Below are 12,596 nucleotides of genomic sequence, written 5' to 3'. Positions count from 1 at the left end.
CTGAACACCTTCTATGTAACAACAAACACCTTACAAGAGTTAGTTGGGATTCCACAAAATGTGTCATGTGGGAACTGACCTGGAACTGACCTGAATTGTTTTCTGGCTCTTCCTTATTTGAAGTTATTGCACCTATTCATGGAAAGAAATAGTGAAATTGAACGAGGGCTTTCAATTCTGTGCTCTCTCAGTATTACAACCAATAGGCCTAGTAATTACTGTCGTTGGAAACTGAACTCAAACTCAAGGTCTTGCCCCCTAGCACGGGTGAGCCAGAAATGCAATTCTGTTGTGTGCAGTGTGCACCTGTGCACATTGTGATGTGTCACAATGACAATGGGAGTTGGAGTTTCCCAGGTGGGCTTTCACTTTACTTAAAAAATACTTCCATTGAGATGAAAAAGCATTACCACCTTTAAACAGCATACAGTCAAACTCTCAAACAAAGAGCCTGGGTAGAGGGTGTATTAATGTGGTGTTGACTGTGTAGCAGGGTCATTGTGTCAAGAGATGCTGTTGAAGGCCAGAGTCCCTGCCCTGTGATCCTCCACATACACTCCTATTCTGGAACTGGCCACTAGAGGGAGTTCCGTCTCTTTAGTTTAGACCCCTTTACGTTTTGTACACAGATGTAACATAATCCTTGTTTTCCAACAAAGAAAAACAATTGAACCAAAACACATGACTATTTCTAAGCTACCTGAATTGGCTTCCCCCTTATCTAAGTCATAGGCCTATCACTTTTTTTTCTCCATGCTTATTAATGCATTAGTAACTTACAAATCCCTTATACAAGGTCATTATATCCGTTAATTAGTAGCTTGTAAATGACTACTAATAAGACAATCAGTACATAATAATTAAAAAAGAAAAACAACACATTTATAAGACTATTTGCCACTGAATGTGCAGCCAGTAAATAGGCCCTACAGATATGTGTGCGTGTGTGTGTCCAACTCGCACAGAAAGAAGTCCTCTCTGGTCACTGTTCAGTTAACATCCTCTCAATCTCCTCTGTTCCTATCATAGTATCAGACTAATCACACACACACACACACACACACACACACACACACACACACACACACACACACACACACACACACACACACACACACACACACACACACACACACACACACACACACACACACACACACACACACACACACACACACACACACACGACCAGTATCACTGAAAAAAAAAAAAAAAAAGCTTAAGTGATGAAAATGTTCAAATCTCTTTTAAACTACTCTGGCAAAGACATACATGCCAAAAAAGAACAGCTTTTCTAAAGACCCCCAAAATACAAAACACTATGTCTATGGCTTGTGTACTGTCCACTTATGGGATCATATTAAGAGACTCTCCCACTGTGAAGAGGCCCTCAAGGCTCCTCCAGACGGCCCAGGTAGACACTTAAGGGGATCAGACAGCCCACAGCAGTGGGGATATAAAGTCCTCACAGTGATGCTGTTCAGGACTACAGCAGAACACCACAGAGCCAAGACCCCTCCAGCCACTGCCACCTCAGAAGGTAATTGCTTAAATTATGTTAGTTTTTTTGTAGTTTATTTTTAGAATTTATGCTGCCATTTCAAAAATGTGCTTTTCATGAGTAATTTGCCAGCACCATCAATTTCCAAGTATCTGCTATCACTTGGAGTCTGCTGTAAGATCTTCTCCATCTCTGCCATATTGAATTGGCCCCACAATAATAGACATCTTTGGCTGAAAAACTTACCGTTTTGACCAGTGAATGGTAGTGTAGTAATATCAAAGTAATTATATACCGGTAAATGAAAATATAAAAAATAAATAAGAAGCATTAGTCGCTCCAACTTGATCACCAGTAACGTTGTTGTGCTGTGGTATTGCACTCAACTGACACATAATCTATAGGCCTATTGATTTTTAAATGACTGTATTTCGTTTGATTTTAGCTAAATGTGGTAAAGGTCTAATGATTAGACTCTAATGTAATGTATTTTATGTTATCATATGTCATGATATGTTAAGTTTTATTTACAGTAATGTGATAGTTGCCTGATGCTGTTTCAGAATGGGAAGTAAGGGCGCCCTCGTGTGTCTGCTGCTTGTTACTGCAGCTGTCCTGCAGTGCTCGTCTCAGCACTGGTCACATGGCCTGAGTCCCGGTGGGAAGAGGGAAGCTGACTCTCCCAGCGAATCACAAGTAAGATGCAAATAACCATTTTTACCCAGTCTCCACAGCTGTTGGTAGTGTTTTTGTCATGGTGTACATAGATGCATTGTGTCATTTCATAACAACTTTTGCTTTAAGGTAATAGTGCTTCTTGCTGGATCCTTATAGAATAAGTTGCACCATCACCTTAAACCCATAATGATCAAGACATTTGCATACAACAATTATGCTACATAAATTACACACACATTGACACAGACCTCCGGTCCATGTTCTGTGTGTGTGTGTGTGTGTGTGTGTGTGTGTGTGTGTGTGTGTGTGTGTGTGTGTGTGTGTGTGTGTGTGTGTGTGTGTGTGTGTGTGTGTGTGTGTGTGTGTGTGTGTGTGTCTCCTGTGACGCCACATCATTTTGATGGCCATGTTAATGTCCCCATAATCCCCCAGGTGATGGAGGGTCTCCCCAGGAGAGGAGGGGCACGCTGTGGGAGTGACACCAGAGAGGCAGCCAATCAGGAAAGGCCCAGCACACTGGAACAACTGGTAATGTGGAGTGGAGTAGAGTGGAGTATACGTAGAGTACCTTTAATTAATTCTAAAGGAACATTATAATGAATGTGTCTAGCAGCATGCATACATGTCTAGCAGCATACATAGTCCAGAGATGCAGCCTATCAGGAAAGGCCCAGCACACTGGAACAACTGGTAATGTGGCCCATAATGTCTCCTGTTTAGAGTAGAGTAGAGTAGGGTAGAGTACAGTAGAGTAGAGTACCTTTTATGAAATTACCGGTAATGTGTCTAGCAGCATACAGTATATAATCCAGAGACCCAGCCAATCAGGAAAGGCCCAGCACACTGGAACAGATGGTAATGTGGCCCATAATGTCTCCTGTTTAGAGTAGAGTGGAGTACCTTGTACTGTATTAATCCTGATGTGTCTAGCAGCGTACATAATCCAGAGATGCAGCCTATCAGGAAAGGCCCAGTACACTGGAACAACTGGTAATACTGTCTCCTCCTGCATCCTGTTTAGAGTATAGTAGTAGTAGTAGTAGTACATAGTACGTAGTACATAGTAATACATAGTAGTAGAGGACCATTATTAATCACGAAGGAAATTAATGTGTCTAGCAGTATACATAATCCAGTATGCTACAATCATGAAAGGCCCAGCACACTGGAACAACTGGTAATACTGTGTCCTCCTGCATCCTGTTTAGAGTATAGTAGATGAAATTACCGGTAATGTGTCTAGCAGCATACAGTATAATCCAGAGACGCAGCCAATCAGGAAAGGCCCAGCACACTGGAACAACTGGTAATGTGGCCCATACTGTCTCCTGTTTAGAGTAGAGTGGAGTATACGTAGTAGTAGAAGACCATTTATTAATCACGAAAGAAATGAATGTGTCTAGCAGCACACATAGGCTCTACGTACAGAGTCCCTTGTGGACAGCCCTGTCTATTGTCTATTATTGATCCATTGTCCTGACTCCCGTCCTCCACCTGTGCTTGTAGACTTGTGCTTCGCTGACTCCCCGGGTCATTCCATGTCAATTCACATGATTCCCTAGAATCTCCCCACATGACCCTCTCCGATTTACCCAATATCTCACATACAGGTACCTTTTGATGTCAATTGAAAGAATATCAAGTATTAGCACCCTACGTCCAACGGTTGCGGAGATGAAGCCCTCCAAAGTTGGGGTACCATGCCCAATTTTCAAGCCTGTGAATTGCATACAAAATGTACAAGCAGATTTGAACACCTCTGGTTTTAGTTTGAAGGAAGATACAGGCCTAAAAATCACCATGGCCCCTCAATATGACCCCTTCTACCAGATGATGTACTTACAAATGGCATGCCTTGATTATTTTTGGCTATATTAAGCCTTAAAAACTGAATTTGTGAAAAGCGTGTTGAAGAGTCTTGCCATTTTGGGGTTCCAGATCTTGGAAACTATGTATGTTTTGGGAGTTATAATTGATTTTCCATCATATTTGGGAACTGTACAGTGTATTCCAAAAAATGTAGGGCGCTCAGACTTTAAAAGATAAAATAGGAGGGACTCAAAAACGACTTTGGGACAAAATTACCTTGCGGTACCCTCTACTTCAGGCCTCAAATTAACCATGTGGGCACTTGATGACTGGAACGCCCTTTTTACCCCATGTACAGTAGCACTGTATCAAACATTCAAGCTTGGAAAAACTTTGTTTTTCAAAGTCCTTCATATTAATCTTGGCCTTCAAAGTATATGTTTTTCTCTATGTCTTATCACAGTGTCTTTTGTATGCTGCCATCTGCTGGTCAAAAAAAGTAACAACAGCGTAATGTAAGAAAACAAAAGGGGATGGTAAATCTTGCCCATAATTTACCAATAAAGCACTGTAATTATTATACAGTATGTTGCTATATACTAATTATGATTTTAACAAGCATGATAAATATGTATAGTTTAAATAATTTCCTAAGTGTGACTGCTTAATGCTCAATCATGATGCCAGTCCCATGGTGGCCTCACCCTGCACTACATTTCTACCAGACGTGGGGGTGTCCTGTTGGAAATGTAATCATGATTGATAATTAATGATTCATAATTAATATATAGCAATAAACTGTAGAATTAAAGTGCTTTATTGGTAGCCTAGCGAGCTTAACCCCTAGGGGCGTCAAGATTTCTAGGCTACTTTATTGGTAAATGATGGGCAAGATTTTCCAGCCCGTTTTGTTTTCTTACATTACACTGTTGTTGCATTTTTTGACCAGCAGATGGCAGCAGACAAAACAGACACTGTGATAAGACATAGACAAAAACATATACTTTGAAGGCCAAGATTAATATGAAGAACTTTGAAAAACAAAGTTTTTCCAAGCTTGAATGTTTGATACAGTGCTACTGTACATGGGGTTAAAAGGGCGTTCCAGTCATCAAGTGCCCACATGGTTAATTTGAGGCCTGAAGTAGAGGGTACCGTAAGGTAATTTTGTTTTTGAGTCCTTTCTACTTTATCTTTCAAAGTCTGAGCGCCCTACATTTTTTGGAATACACTGTACAGTTTCCAAATATGATGGAAAATCAATTATAACTCCCAAAGCATACATAGTTTCCAAGATCTGGAACCCCAAAATGGCAAGACTCTTCAACACGCGTTTCACAAATTCAGTTTTTAAGGCTTAATATAGCCAAAAATAATCAAGGCATGCCATTTGTAAGCACATCATCTGGTAGACAGGAGCATATTGAGGGGCCATGGTGATTTGTAGGCCTGTATCTTCCTTCAAACTAAAACCAGAGGTGTCAAAATCTGCTTGTAAATTTTGTATGCAATTCACAGGCTTGAAAAGTGGGCATGGCACCCCAACTTTGGAGGGCTTCATCTCTGCAACCTTTGGACGTAGGGTGCTAATACTTGGTATTCTTTCAATTGACATCAAAAGGTACCTGCATGTGAGATATCGGGTAAATCGGAGAGGGTCATGTGGGGAAGGCGTGTGAATTGACATGGAATGACCCCCCCGCCTCCGTGGAGAGAACTATTAAGCTTCCCTGCTGTCAGTCTAGCCACAACAACTTTTAAAGGACTTTTCTCCATTCAGCATGCTAATTGCAAATGAGAAAATGACCTTTGAATTGCCCCTTTGCGATATAATGAATTGAACTTTTGTCATCAATGGTGTCATCAGAAGGCCACAAGCAGGAGGGAGGACAGGAGTTAGGATAATGGAAAGAAAGAACCCTATATCTCTATCTGTCCGTCTATATCCTAATATGTCTGTCTATATGTCTGTCTGTCTGTCTGTATCTCTACATGTTGGCCTGTCTATATCTCTGTCTGTCTGTCTGTCTGACTATCCATATCTCTGTGTTTGTCTGTCTGTCTCTGCATGTTTATCTGTCTGCCTGTATCTCTATATGTCTGTCTGTCTGTCTATTTCTCTATATGTCTGTCTGTCTATCTCTATACTGTATGTCTGTCTGTTTATCTGTCTTTCCGTCCTCCACAGGTCCACCTGATGAGCAGAGCAAATGAAGTTTATGACTGAGGACACCCAGGAGGCTCCATAATCACTACAGTGTGTTTTACATTATTGTTTTATGATAGAAATGTTCACTGAATTTCACCACTGCTTTTGCTAAACAATATTAATAATGAGCCTGTTCAATAAATACACAATTCTGTATGAAATAAAGATTATCTTGCTTTCAAACGTCATACAAATTGTTGGTGTGTAAAATTGTTGACAGTCTAGGTGTAGAGTGCTGCTGCTACAAATGCAGACGGACTGCAACTCAATGGCTCGTTTTGAACATTACTGCTGAGCTTGTGGATCAAATGAAGAAGAGCAGAATAGAAAACGCATCTCCTGCTGACAGTGCTGCTGGACCTGGAGATGTGGATTGCAAAGATGGTCAAAGCTATAGCAGAGGGGGCGCTGTGGCGCACCGCGCTAAGCCCCCCACATTTGGGCTTGCATGCCCACCCACGGGGACCCCGGTTCGAGTCCGGCCGGGGTCATTTCCCGATCCTCCCCTGTCTCTCTGTCCCATTCACTTCCTATCTTCGACTGTCCTGTCAAATAAAGGCATAAAAGCCCCTAATATATATATATATATATAAAGCTATAGCAGAGCATGGCATGAAAAGCTGAGATATGTTAACAAACAATTAAAAACAAACTAATTACATCTACTCAGTCACACCTAACCTTGTTTGTCTCAGTGGATAAGACACCTCAGCAGCTTTTAGATATTTTTCTTTGGTCTTTTTTTTACTTTATTATGGACAGGACAGTACGAGAGGTAGACAGGAAGCGAATGGGTAGAGAGACGGGGAGGGGCCGGCAAACTAAGGACCCGGGCCGTGAATCGAACCCAGGTCAGCCGCATGGCAGGCAAGTGCCCTACTGGTTGGCCACGGCAGAGCCACACCTCATCCGTTTAAAAAGGTGTGCTGCGTGTGCGTGTGGGCGCATGTGTGTGTGTGGGCCTGCATGCATGCATAACAGCAAAGTGGAAAAACAGGTTGGATTCCTGTGATTGCATATTTATATTATATACTAGGCTACTTAGGCATCTGTTGGTCAAGTCTATTTTGCCTGAAGTGTTCATGTAAATAGTTTTTTCACAGGTGCATTATATGAAAAAAAAAACATGTATAGTCTGGAATTGCTTTCTGCCATTGTGGAGGTGAATGAGAGAGTTTATTAGATATCATCATTATTGAAAAATTTGACAGGTCACCTTCAGTGTTGACTAATTTGTCATAATGTGCCATTTTCTGTCAGTTACAGGTTCTGAGCCAGCTTGGTTCATGGTTTTTAATATATCCAAGGTGCTCTTCTTTGTTAAAAAAGCTTTTAAGTAAACTAACTAAATTCATTTTAGAACATGTAAAAGTTGTCAACATGTTTCGGCCTGAAATGGCATTCATTAGGGCTTTGATCATGTTTGATCTTGTATTGCTTCATAATGTCTTTATCACTAAACTTACGGCATCACTAAACATGGATCCAGGAAGTTTGGAGTGCCACAGGTGAAAAGGAGTGTGTTTCAATATGCAACCTTGCCTCCTCCACTTGTGCTTGTCTCCTCGTACCAGGAAGTAATATGTCATGATGACATCACTGACAACAGCATTATATTTCAATATATTGCAAAAGCTCAATTGTAGAGTCTTTTTCTCATTTGCAATTGGGATGGTGAATGAAAAACAGTCCCTCAAAAGTTGTTGTGGCTAGGCTGACAGCTGGGAAACTTTATCGTTTTCTCCACGGAGGAGGGGCCAGGAGGCGGGACGAGGAGACAAGCACAAGTGGAGGAGGCAAGGCAGCACATTGTAACGCACTCAAGGAAACTTTGATCGACCTGTTCCCAAGGAGCTTTGGCTGGAGTCATAGATCGCTTCGACTGCTTAAGAGAAATGGCTGAGGCCAGTGTCAGTAACAGGGACATTTTCATGTGTCCTATTTGTTTGGGTCTTCTGAATGATCCGGTGACTCTTACCTGTGGACACAGCTACTGTTTGCACTGCATTGAGGACTGCTGGGATAAGGGCGACAAGGGCGTTTACAGTTGCCCTGAGTGCAGACAGACTTTTGCTCAACGACCTGTTTTAAACAAGAATATTATACTTGCTGAGCTCGCGGATCAAAAGAAGAGCAGAATACAAACTGCAGCTCCTGTTGAATGTGCTGCTGGACCTGGAGATGTGGCCTGCGACGTCTGTACTGGGAGAAAACTCAAAGCTGTCAAGTCCTGTCTGGAGTGTCTCAAGTCGTACTGTGCCACTCATCTAAAAGCTCACAATGAACTTATAGATGGGAATCACACCATTACCGATGCCACAGGCCAGCTACAGGAGAGGATCTGCAGTAGTCATAAGAAGGTTTTTGAAATATTCTGTCGCACAGACCAGAGTTGCATCTGCTATCTGTGTACGATGGACGATCATAAAGGCCACGACACAATCACAGCGAAGGCAGAGTGGAGTCATAAAAAGGTAAGAGAGGATCTACTTATATGTAGGTCTACAGCTTAATGTAGTTTTTTATAAGTCTGAGACACCTGTTTTTATAGCCTACTACTAAACGTACACTTTTTTAAATGTCCACTTTTGCTGGCTTCTTTGCGATAATGAAGCAGCAACAAGTAAAGGTCCAATGTCTACAGTCTGTTAAACATTGACAGGCCAACTTCATGGTGTAGCCCACTAGGCTATCATAAGCTACCATGTGATTTATATGTCCGTTTTTCAGTTTGGCTCATGTGTAACACGCTAATGGCATTACAAATTTGCTGTTACCAGAATGGCAATATCCAAGATGTAGTGCATTACTAAAGACCCTGCTTTTTTTTTTTTTTTTTTTACAAATATCTTTATTGGTTTTTCCTTTTAATTAGCAAACAATCACATACAAAAACAGAAAAGAAATAAAGTAAAAAGAACAAAAGAAGGCACGTCGACAGATATAATCTTCAAGCATAACAGTATGTAGATACAAAATCTTGAGATTAACAATGTGAAGACAGTAAAAAAATAAATAATAACATGAGCAAAAGAAAATGGGTTATACAATTTCAGACAAACACCCTCTCTCCAAAAACTGGAATCCCAGATCTTAATAAATGTGTTATATTTCCCCTTGATTATGTAAAGGCCCTGATTATGTCATGGTAGTGTAGTACTGTGGTAGTTAACTTTTCAGTGACACACATTATGAGGCTGCAGTGTAGTATTAACATTATTAGCATTTATTACAGCTGAGCTGAGGTTGCATTGATTCACTGGCTCTGTTAATGAAAATGTAACACAGAAAAATATGATCTAATTAAACAGTTTGCCCTGTAGGACATCTAGAGGTATGATGATTTGAAATCAATTTACAATTCATAATCTGGTACTATGATTCCTTTTGTTCCACTCTAGGAGGTTTTGGGGCAGAGCCAGAGGAAATGCCAGCAGATAATCCAGTTGAAGGAGAAGGAGCTGCAGGAGCTGAGGAAGGCTGTGGAGACTCTCAAGGTGAGAACTGACAAGAGGAGAAGACTGTGTGTGTGTGTGTGTGTGTGTGTGTGTGTGTGTGTGTGTGTGTGTGTGTGTGTGTGTGTGTGTGTGTGTGTGTGTGTGTGTGTGTGTGTGTGTGTGTGTGTGTGTGTGTGTGTGTGTGTGTGTGCGCGTGTGTGTGTGTGTGCGTGTGTGTGTGTGTGTGTGTGTGCGAGTTGTGTGTGTGTGTGACAATCTACAGCAGATATAGTAAGATATGATGAGCTCTTTGCCTGTACTGTGTGTGTGTGTGTGTGTGTGTGTGTGTGTGTGTGTGTGTGTGTGTGTGTGTGTGTGTGTGTGTGTGTGTGTGTGTGTGTGTGTGCATGCCTGTGTGTGTGTGTGTGTGTCCTATCAGTCTGGTGCACAGACAGCAGTGGAGGAGAGTGAGAGGAGGTTTACTGAGATGATCCGGTCCATTGAGAAAAGGTGCTCTGAGGTGACAGAGCTGATCAGAGCTCAGGAGAAGGCTGAGGTGAGTCGTGCTGAAGGACTCCTGAAGCGACTGGAGCAGGAGATTGCTGAGCTGAAGAGGACAGATGCTGAGATGAAGCAGCTTTCACTGACACAGGATCCCATCCATTTCCTCAAGGTACAACATTACTTTATAGAGCGTTCAAACATGGCTAAACACAGTGGCAGTGCAGCCCTTTTATTTGCAGTTCAAGGCCTCATGTCAGTAGCTCTCCCTCACCCTATGTTGTGTGTGTGTGTGTGTGTGTGTGTGTGTGTGTGTGTGTGTGTGTGTGTGTGTGTGTGTGTGTGTGTCTGTGTGTCTGTGTGTGTGTCCGTCTGTCTGTCTGTCTGTCTGTCTGTCTGTCTGTCTGTTCTGTGTAGAATATCGTGCCCATCAATGGGAGGCCTTACAGCACAATTTCAACCAGCGTGACCTTCAGCCAAAACTTCTCCTTGGAGCCCCTGAAGGAATCTGTGTCTGCACTGAAGTTGCAGCTGGAGGAGAAATTAGAGTCAGTCTTCAAGCAGGAAATAGTCAAAATATCAGAAGCAGGTTGGAAAAACATATACGTACATCATAAGAGACATCTTCAATTAGTGTTTTTAAAGTGAGACATGACTCATTTGATTTGTTTCCTCTTTTTATCTTGAAGCTGTGAAGAATATTCAGATCATCCAGAGCATACAATGTGAGTTTCCAAGTCACACACATACGCACGCAAACCTGGGTCATTTACCGACCCCTCCCCATCTCTTTCCCCATTCGCTTCCTGTCCAACCCTCAAACTCTCCTGTCAAATAAAGGCATAAAAGACCAAAAACAATCTTAAAAAAAAAAAAAAAAAAAAAACAGAATCTGTCTTTGGAGTAACTATTGTGATGTAATAGATTCAGAAGCAAGTAGCTATTTAAACAGGGGTCTTATATCCATGCACCAGGCAAAATGCCACCAAAATATAATATTTTAATAATATTTTGATATTAAATTAAATGTTAAAGCTCTGCAGGCTTCGGATGTTGTTGTCCGTCATGTGAGATGCATGTGTGTGAATGTCTCTGTGTTGGTCTGCAGATACTGATCCTGAACTCCCAGTCAGAAGATCAAACAGCAAGGGGGGCCTGCCACCACACAGTAAGTCATTACTACTTACAGTATGTCAGCATATTGAGCAGTGGGGGAATTGTGGGGGTGGGGGTTAGGTGTTGTTAAGGAGTCTGACAGCAGAGGAGTAAAAACACTCTAGAGATGCCACCAGGGTGTGTGTGTGTGTGTGTGTGTGTGTGTGTGTGTGTGTGTGTGTGTGTGTGTGTGTGTGTGTGTGTGTGTGTGTGTGTGTGTGTGTGTGTGTGTGTGTGTGTGTCAGAGAGAGGAGAGGGGTGGAGGAGACTGGAGGTGCAGCTGTGTGCGGTAACTCAGTGAACTCAGACAGCAGTCATAGCTACTGTATGGGCCAACTAATGGTATCAGGGGGTTAGGTGGGCAGCCCTGCTTCCTATAGGTGAACTATTCCACAGCAAAGCATTCTAACTCACCAGACATAACATCCCATTCATTTTCAATGGGGTTTTATGTCTGGTGAGTTAGAATGTCCATACCTAGGACTGGGTACCGAAATTCAATTCTTTGATGGAACCGAATTAAAAGCTAAGGTTTTACTTGGCATCGAAACGTGCCTTGTCTGTCGGTTCCACGTTTTGGTTCCTGAAGTCTGACTGTCAGAGCCATCAAATATGTGTTTAAGCACGCGGCCATTTCAGCCAACCACAAGTGTCACAAACTGACCACGCTCCTCCTCTTCCCGTTTCGCACCTCATTTAAACGATTGATAAGACAGCTGATTTTCAACCAGCTGATTGTACTACTTGAGAAACAAAAACATGCCGTCGAAAGCGTGGCTATATTTCAGGAAAGTAGATAAGGAAGGAGCGCGCTGCAATATCTGCGATAAACTAATATCATGCAAGAATGGCAATACATCCAACCTGTTCAAACACTGCTCTTGCATTCGATTAACTTGCGTGCAGAGAGTTGCAGCATCTTTACAACGGCAACACACCGTCAACCTCAACTATGCCTGCTGCAATACCGTCAACCTCAACCATGACCTCGACTCTTCAGGAAGATGTCTCTGACTCCTTGGAAACATGTTTTTCCATGAAAAGAGCTAACTTAGAAATAACTGGTCTTGTGTTGGGAACGTACAAATGTAGCCTATTTAGACCGTCGGTTTAATTCGAGGGAACAAAGAACACAGCGACAAAAAAGATTTCCTCTCTACCCGGCTGGAGAATAACGCCATTGTTTACTTGAAGTAGCGGCCGCTTAAGGTTAAATAACTGTGGATTGAAAGAACATAAAAACGTTCCGTAAAAAACTGTAAAAAGCTAAGAATCTCAGCTTTCGAACAAGCCCTAACACATGTAT

The 12,596-nt window shown here is 42.0% G+C and overlaps 2 protein-coding genes across 2 annotated transcripts in view; both read left to right on the top strand.

The window, feature by feature from the left end:
* Nucleotides 1-1,462: 1,462 nt before the first annotated feature.
* LOC134445206 (progonadoliberin-1-like) lies at nucleotides 1,463-6,226 on the top strand. The gene is made up of 4 exons (XM_063194285.1): nucleotides 1,463-1,540; nucleotides 2,065-2,197; nucleotides 2,612-2,707; nucleotides 6,177-6,226. Exons 2-4 carry the CDS (start codon nucleotides 2,066-2,068, stop codon nucleotides 6,213-6,215), a joined length of 267 nt encoding a protein of 88 aa, XP_063050355.1. The 5' UTR covers nucleotides 1,463-1,540; nucleotide 2,065; the 3' UTR covers nucleotides 6,216-6,226.
* A 1,866-nt stretch (nucleotides 6,227-8,092) lies between these two features.
* LOC134446531 (tripartite motif-containing protein 16-like) overlaps nucleotides 8,093-12,596 on the top strand; it is a 29,001-nt gene continuing 24,497 nt past the window's right edge. The window contains exons 1-4 of the mRNA XM_063195894.1: nucleotides 8,093-8,671; nucleotides 9,599-9,694; nucleotides 10,074-10,307; nucleotides 10,553-10,724. Of these exons, the coding sequence (XP_063051964.1) occupies nucleotides 8,093-8,671; nucleotides 9,599-9,694; nucleotides 10,074-10,307; nucleotides 10,553-10,724 (1,081 nt within the window). The remainder of the gene's footprint in view (nucleotides 8,672-9,598; nucleotides 9,695-10,073; nucleotides 10,308-10,552; nucleotides 10,725-12,596) is intronic.

Source organism: Engraulis encrasicolus, chromosome 3, assembly GCF_034702125.1.
Source record: "Engraulis encrasicolus isolate BLACKSEA-1 chromosome 3, IST_EnEncr_1.0, whole genome shotgun sequence".
In the NCBI taxonomy this organism is placed as follows: domain Eukaryota; kingdom Metazoa; phylum Chordata; class Actinopteri; order Clupeiformes; family Engraulidae; genus Engraulis; species Engraulis encrasicolus.
Note: the sequence above shows the minus strand (reverse complement) of the source record. Positions and strands in the feature narration are given on the sequence as shown.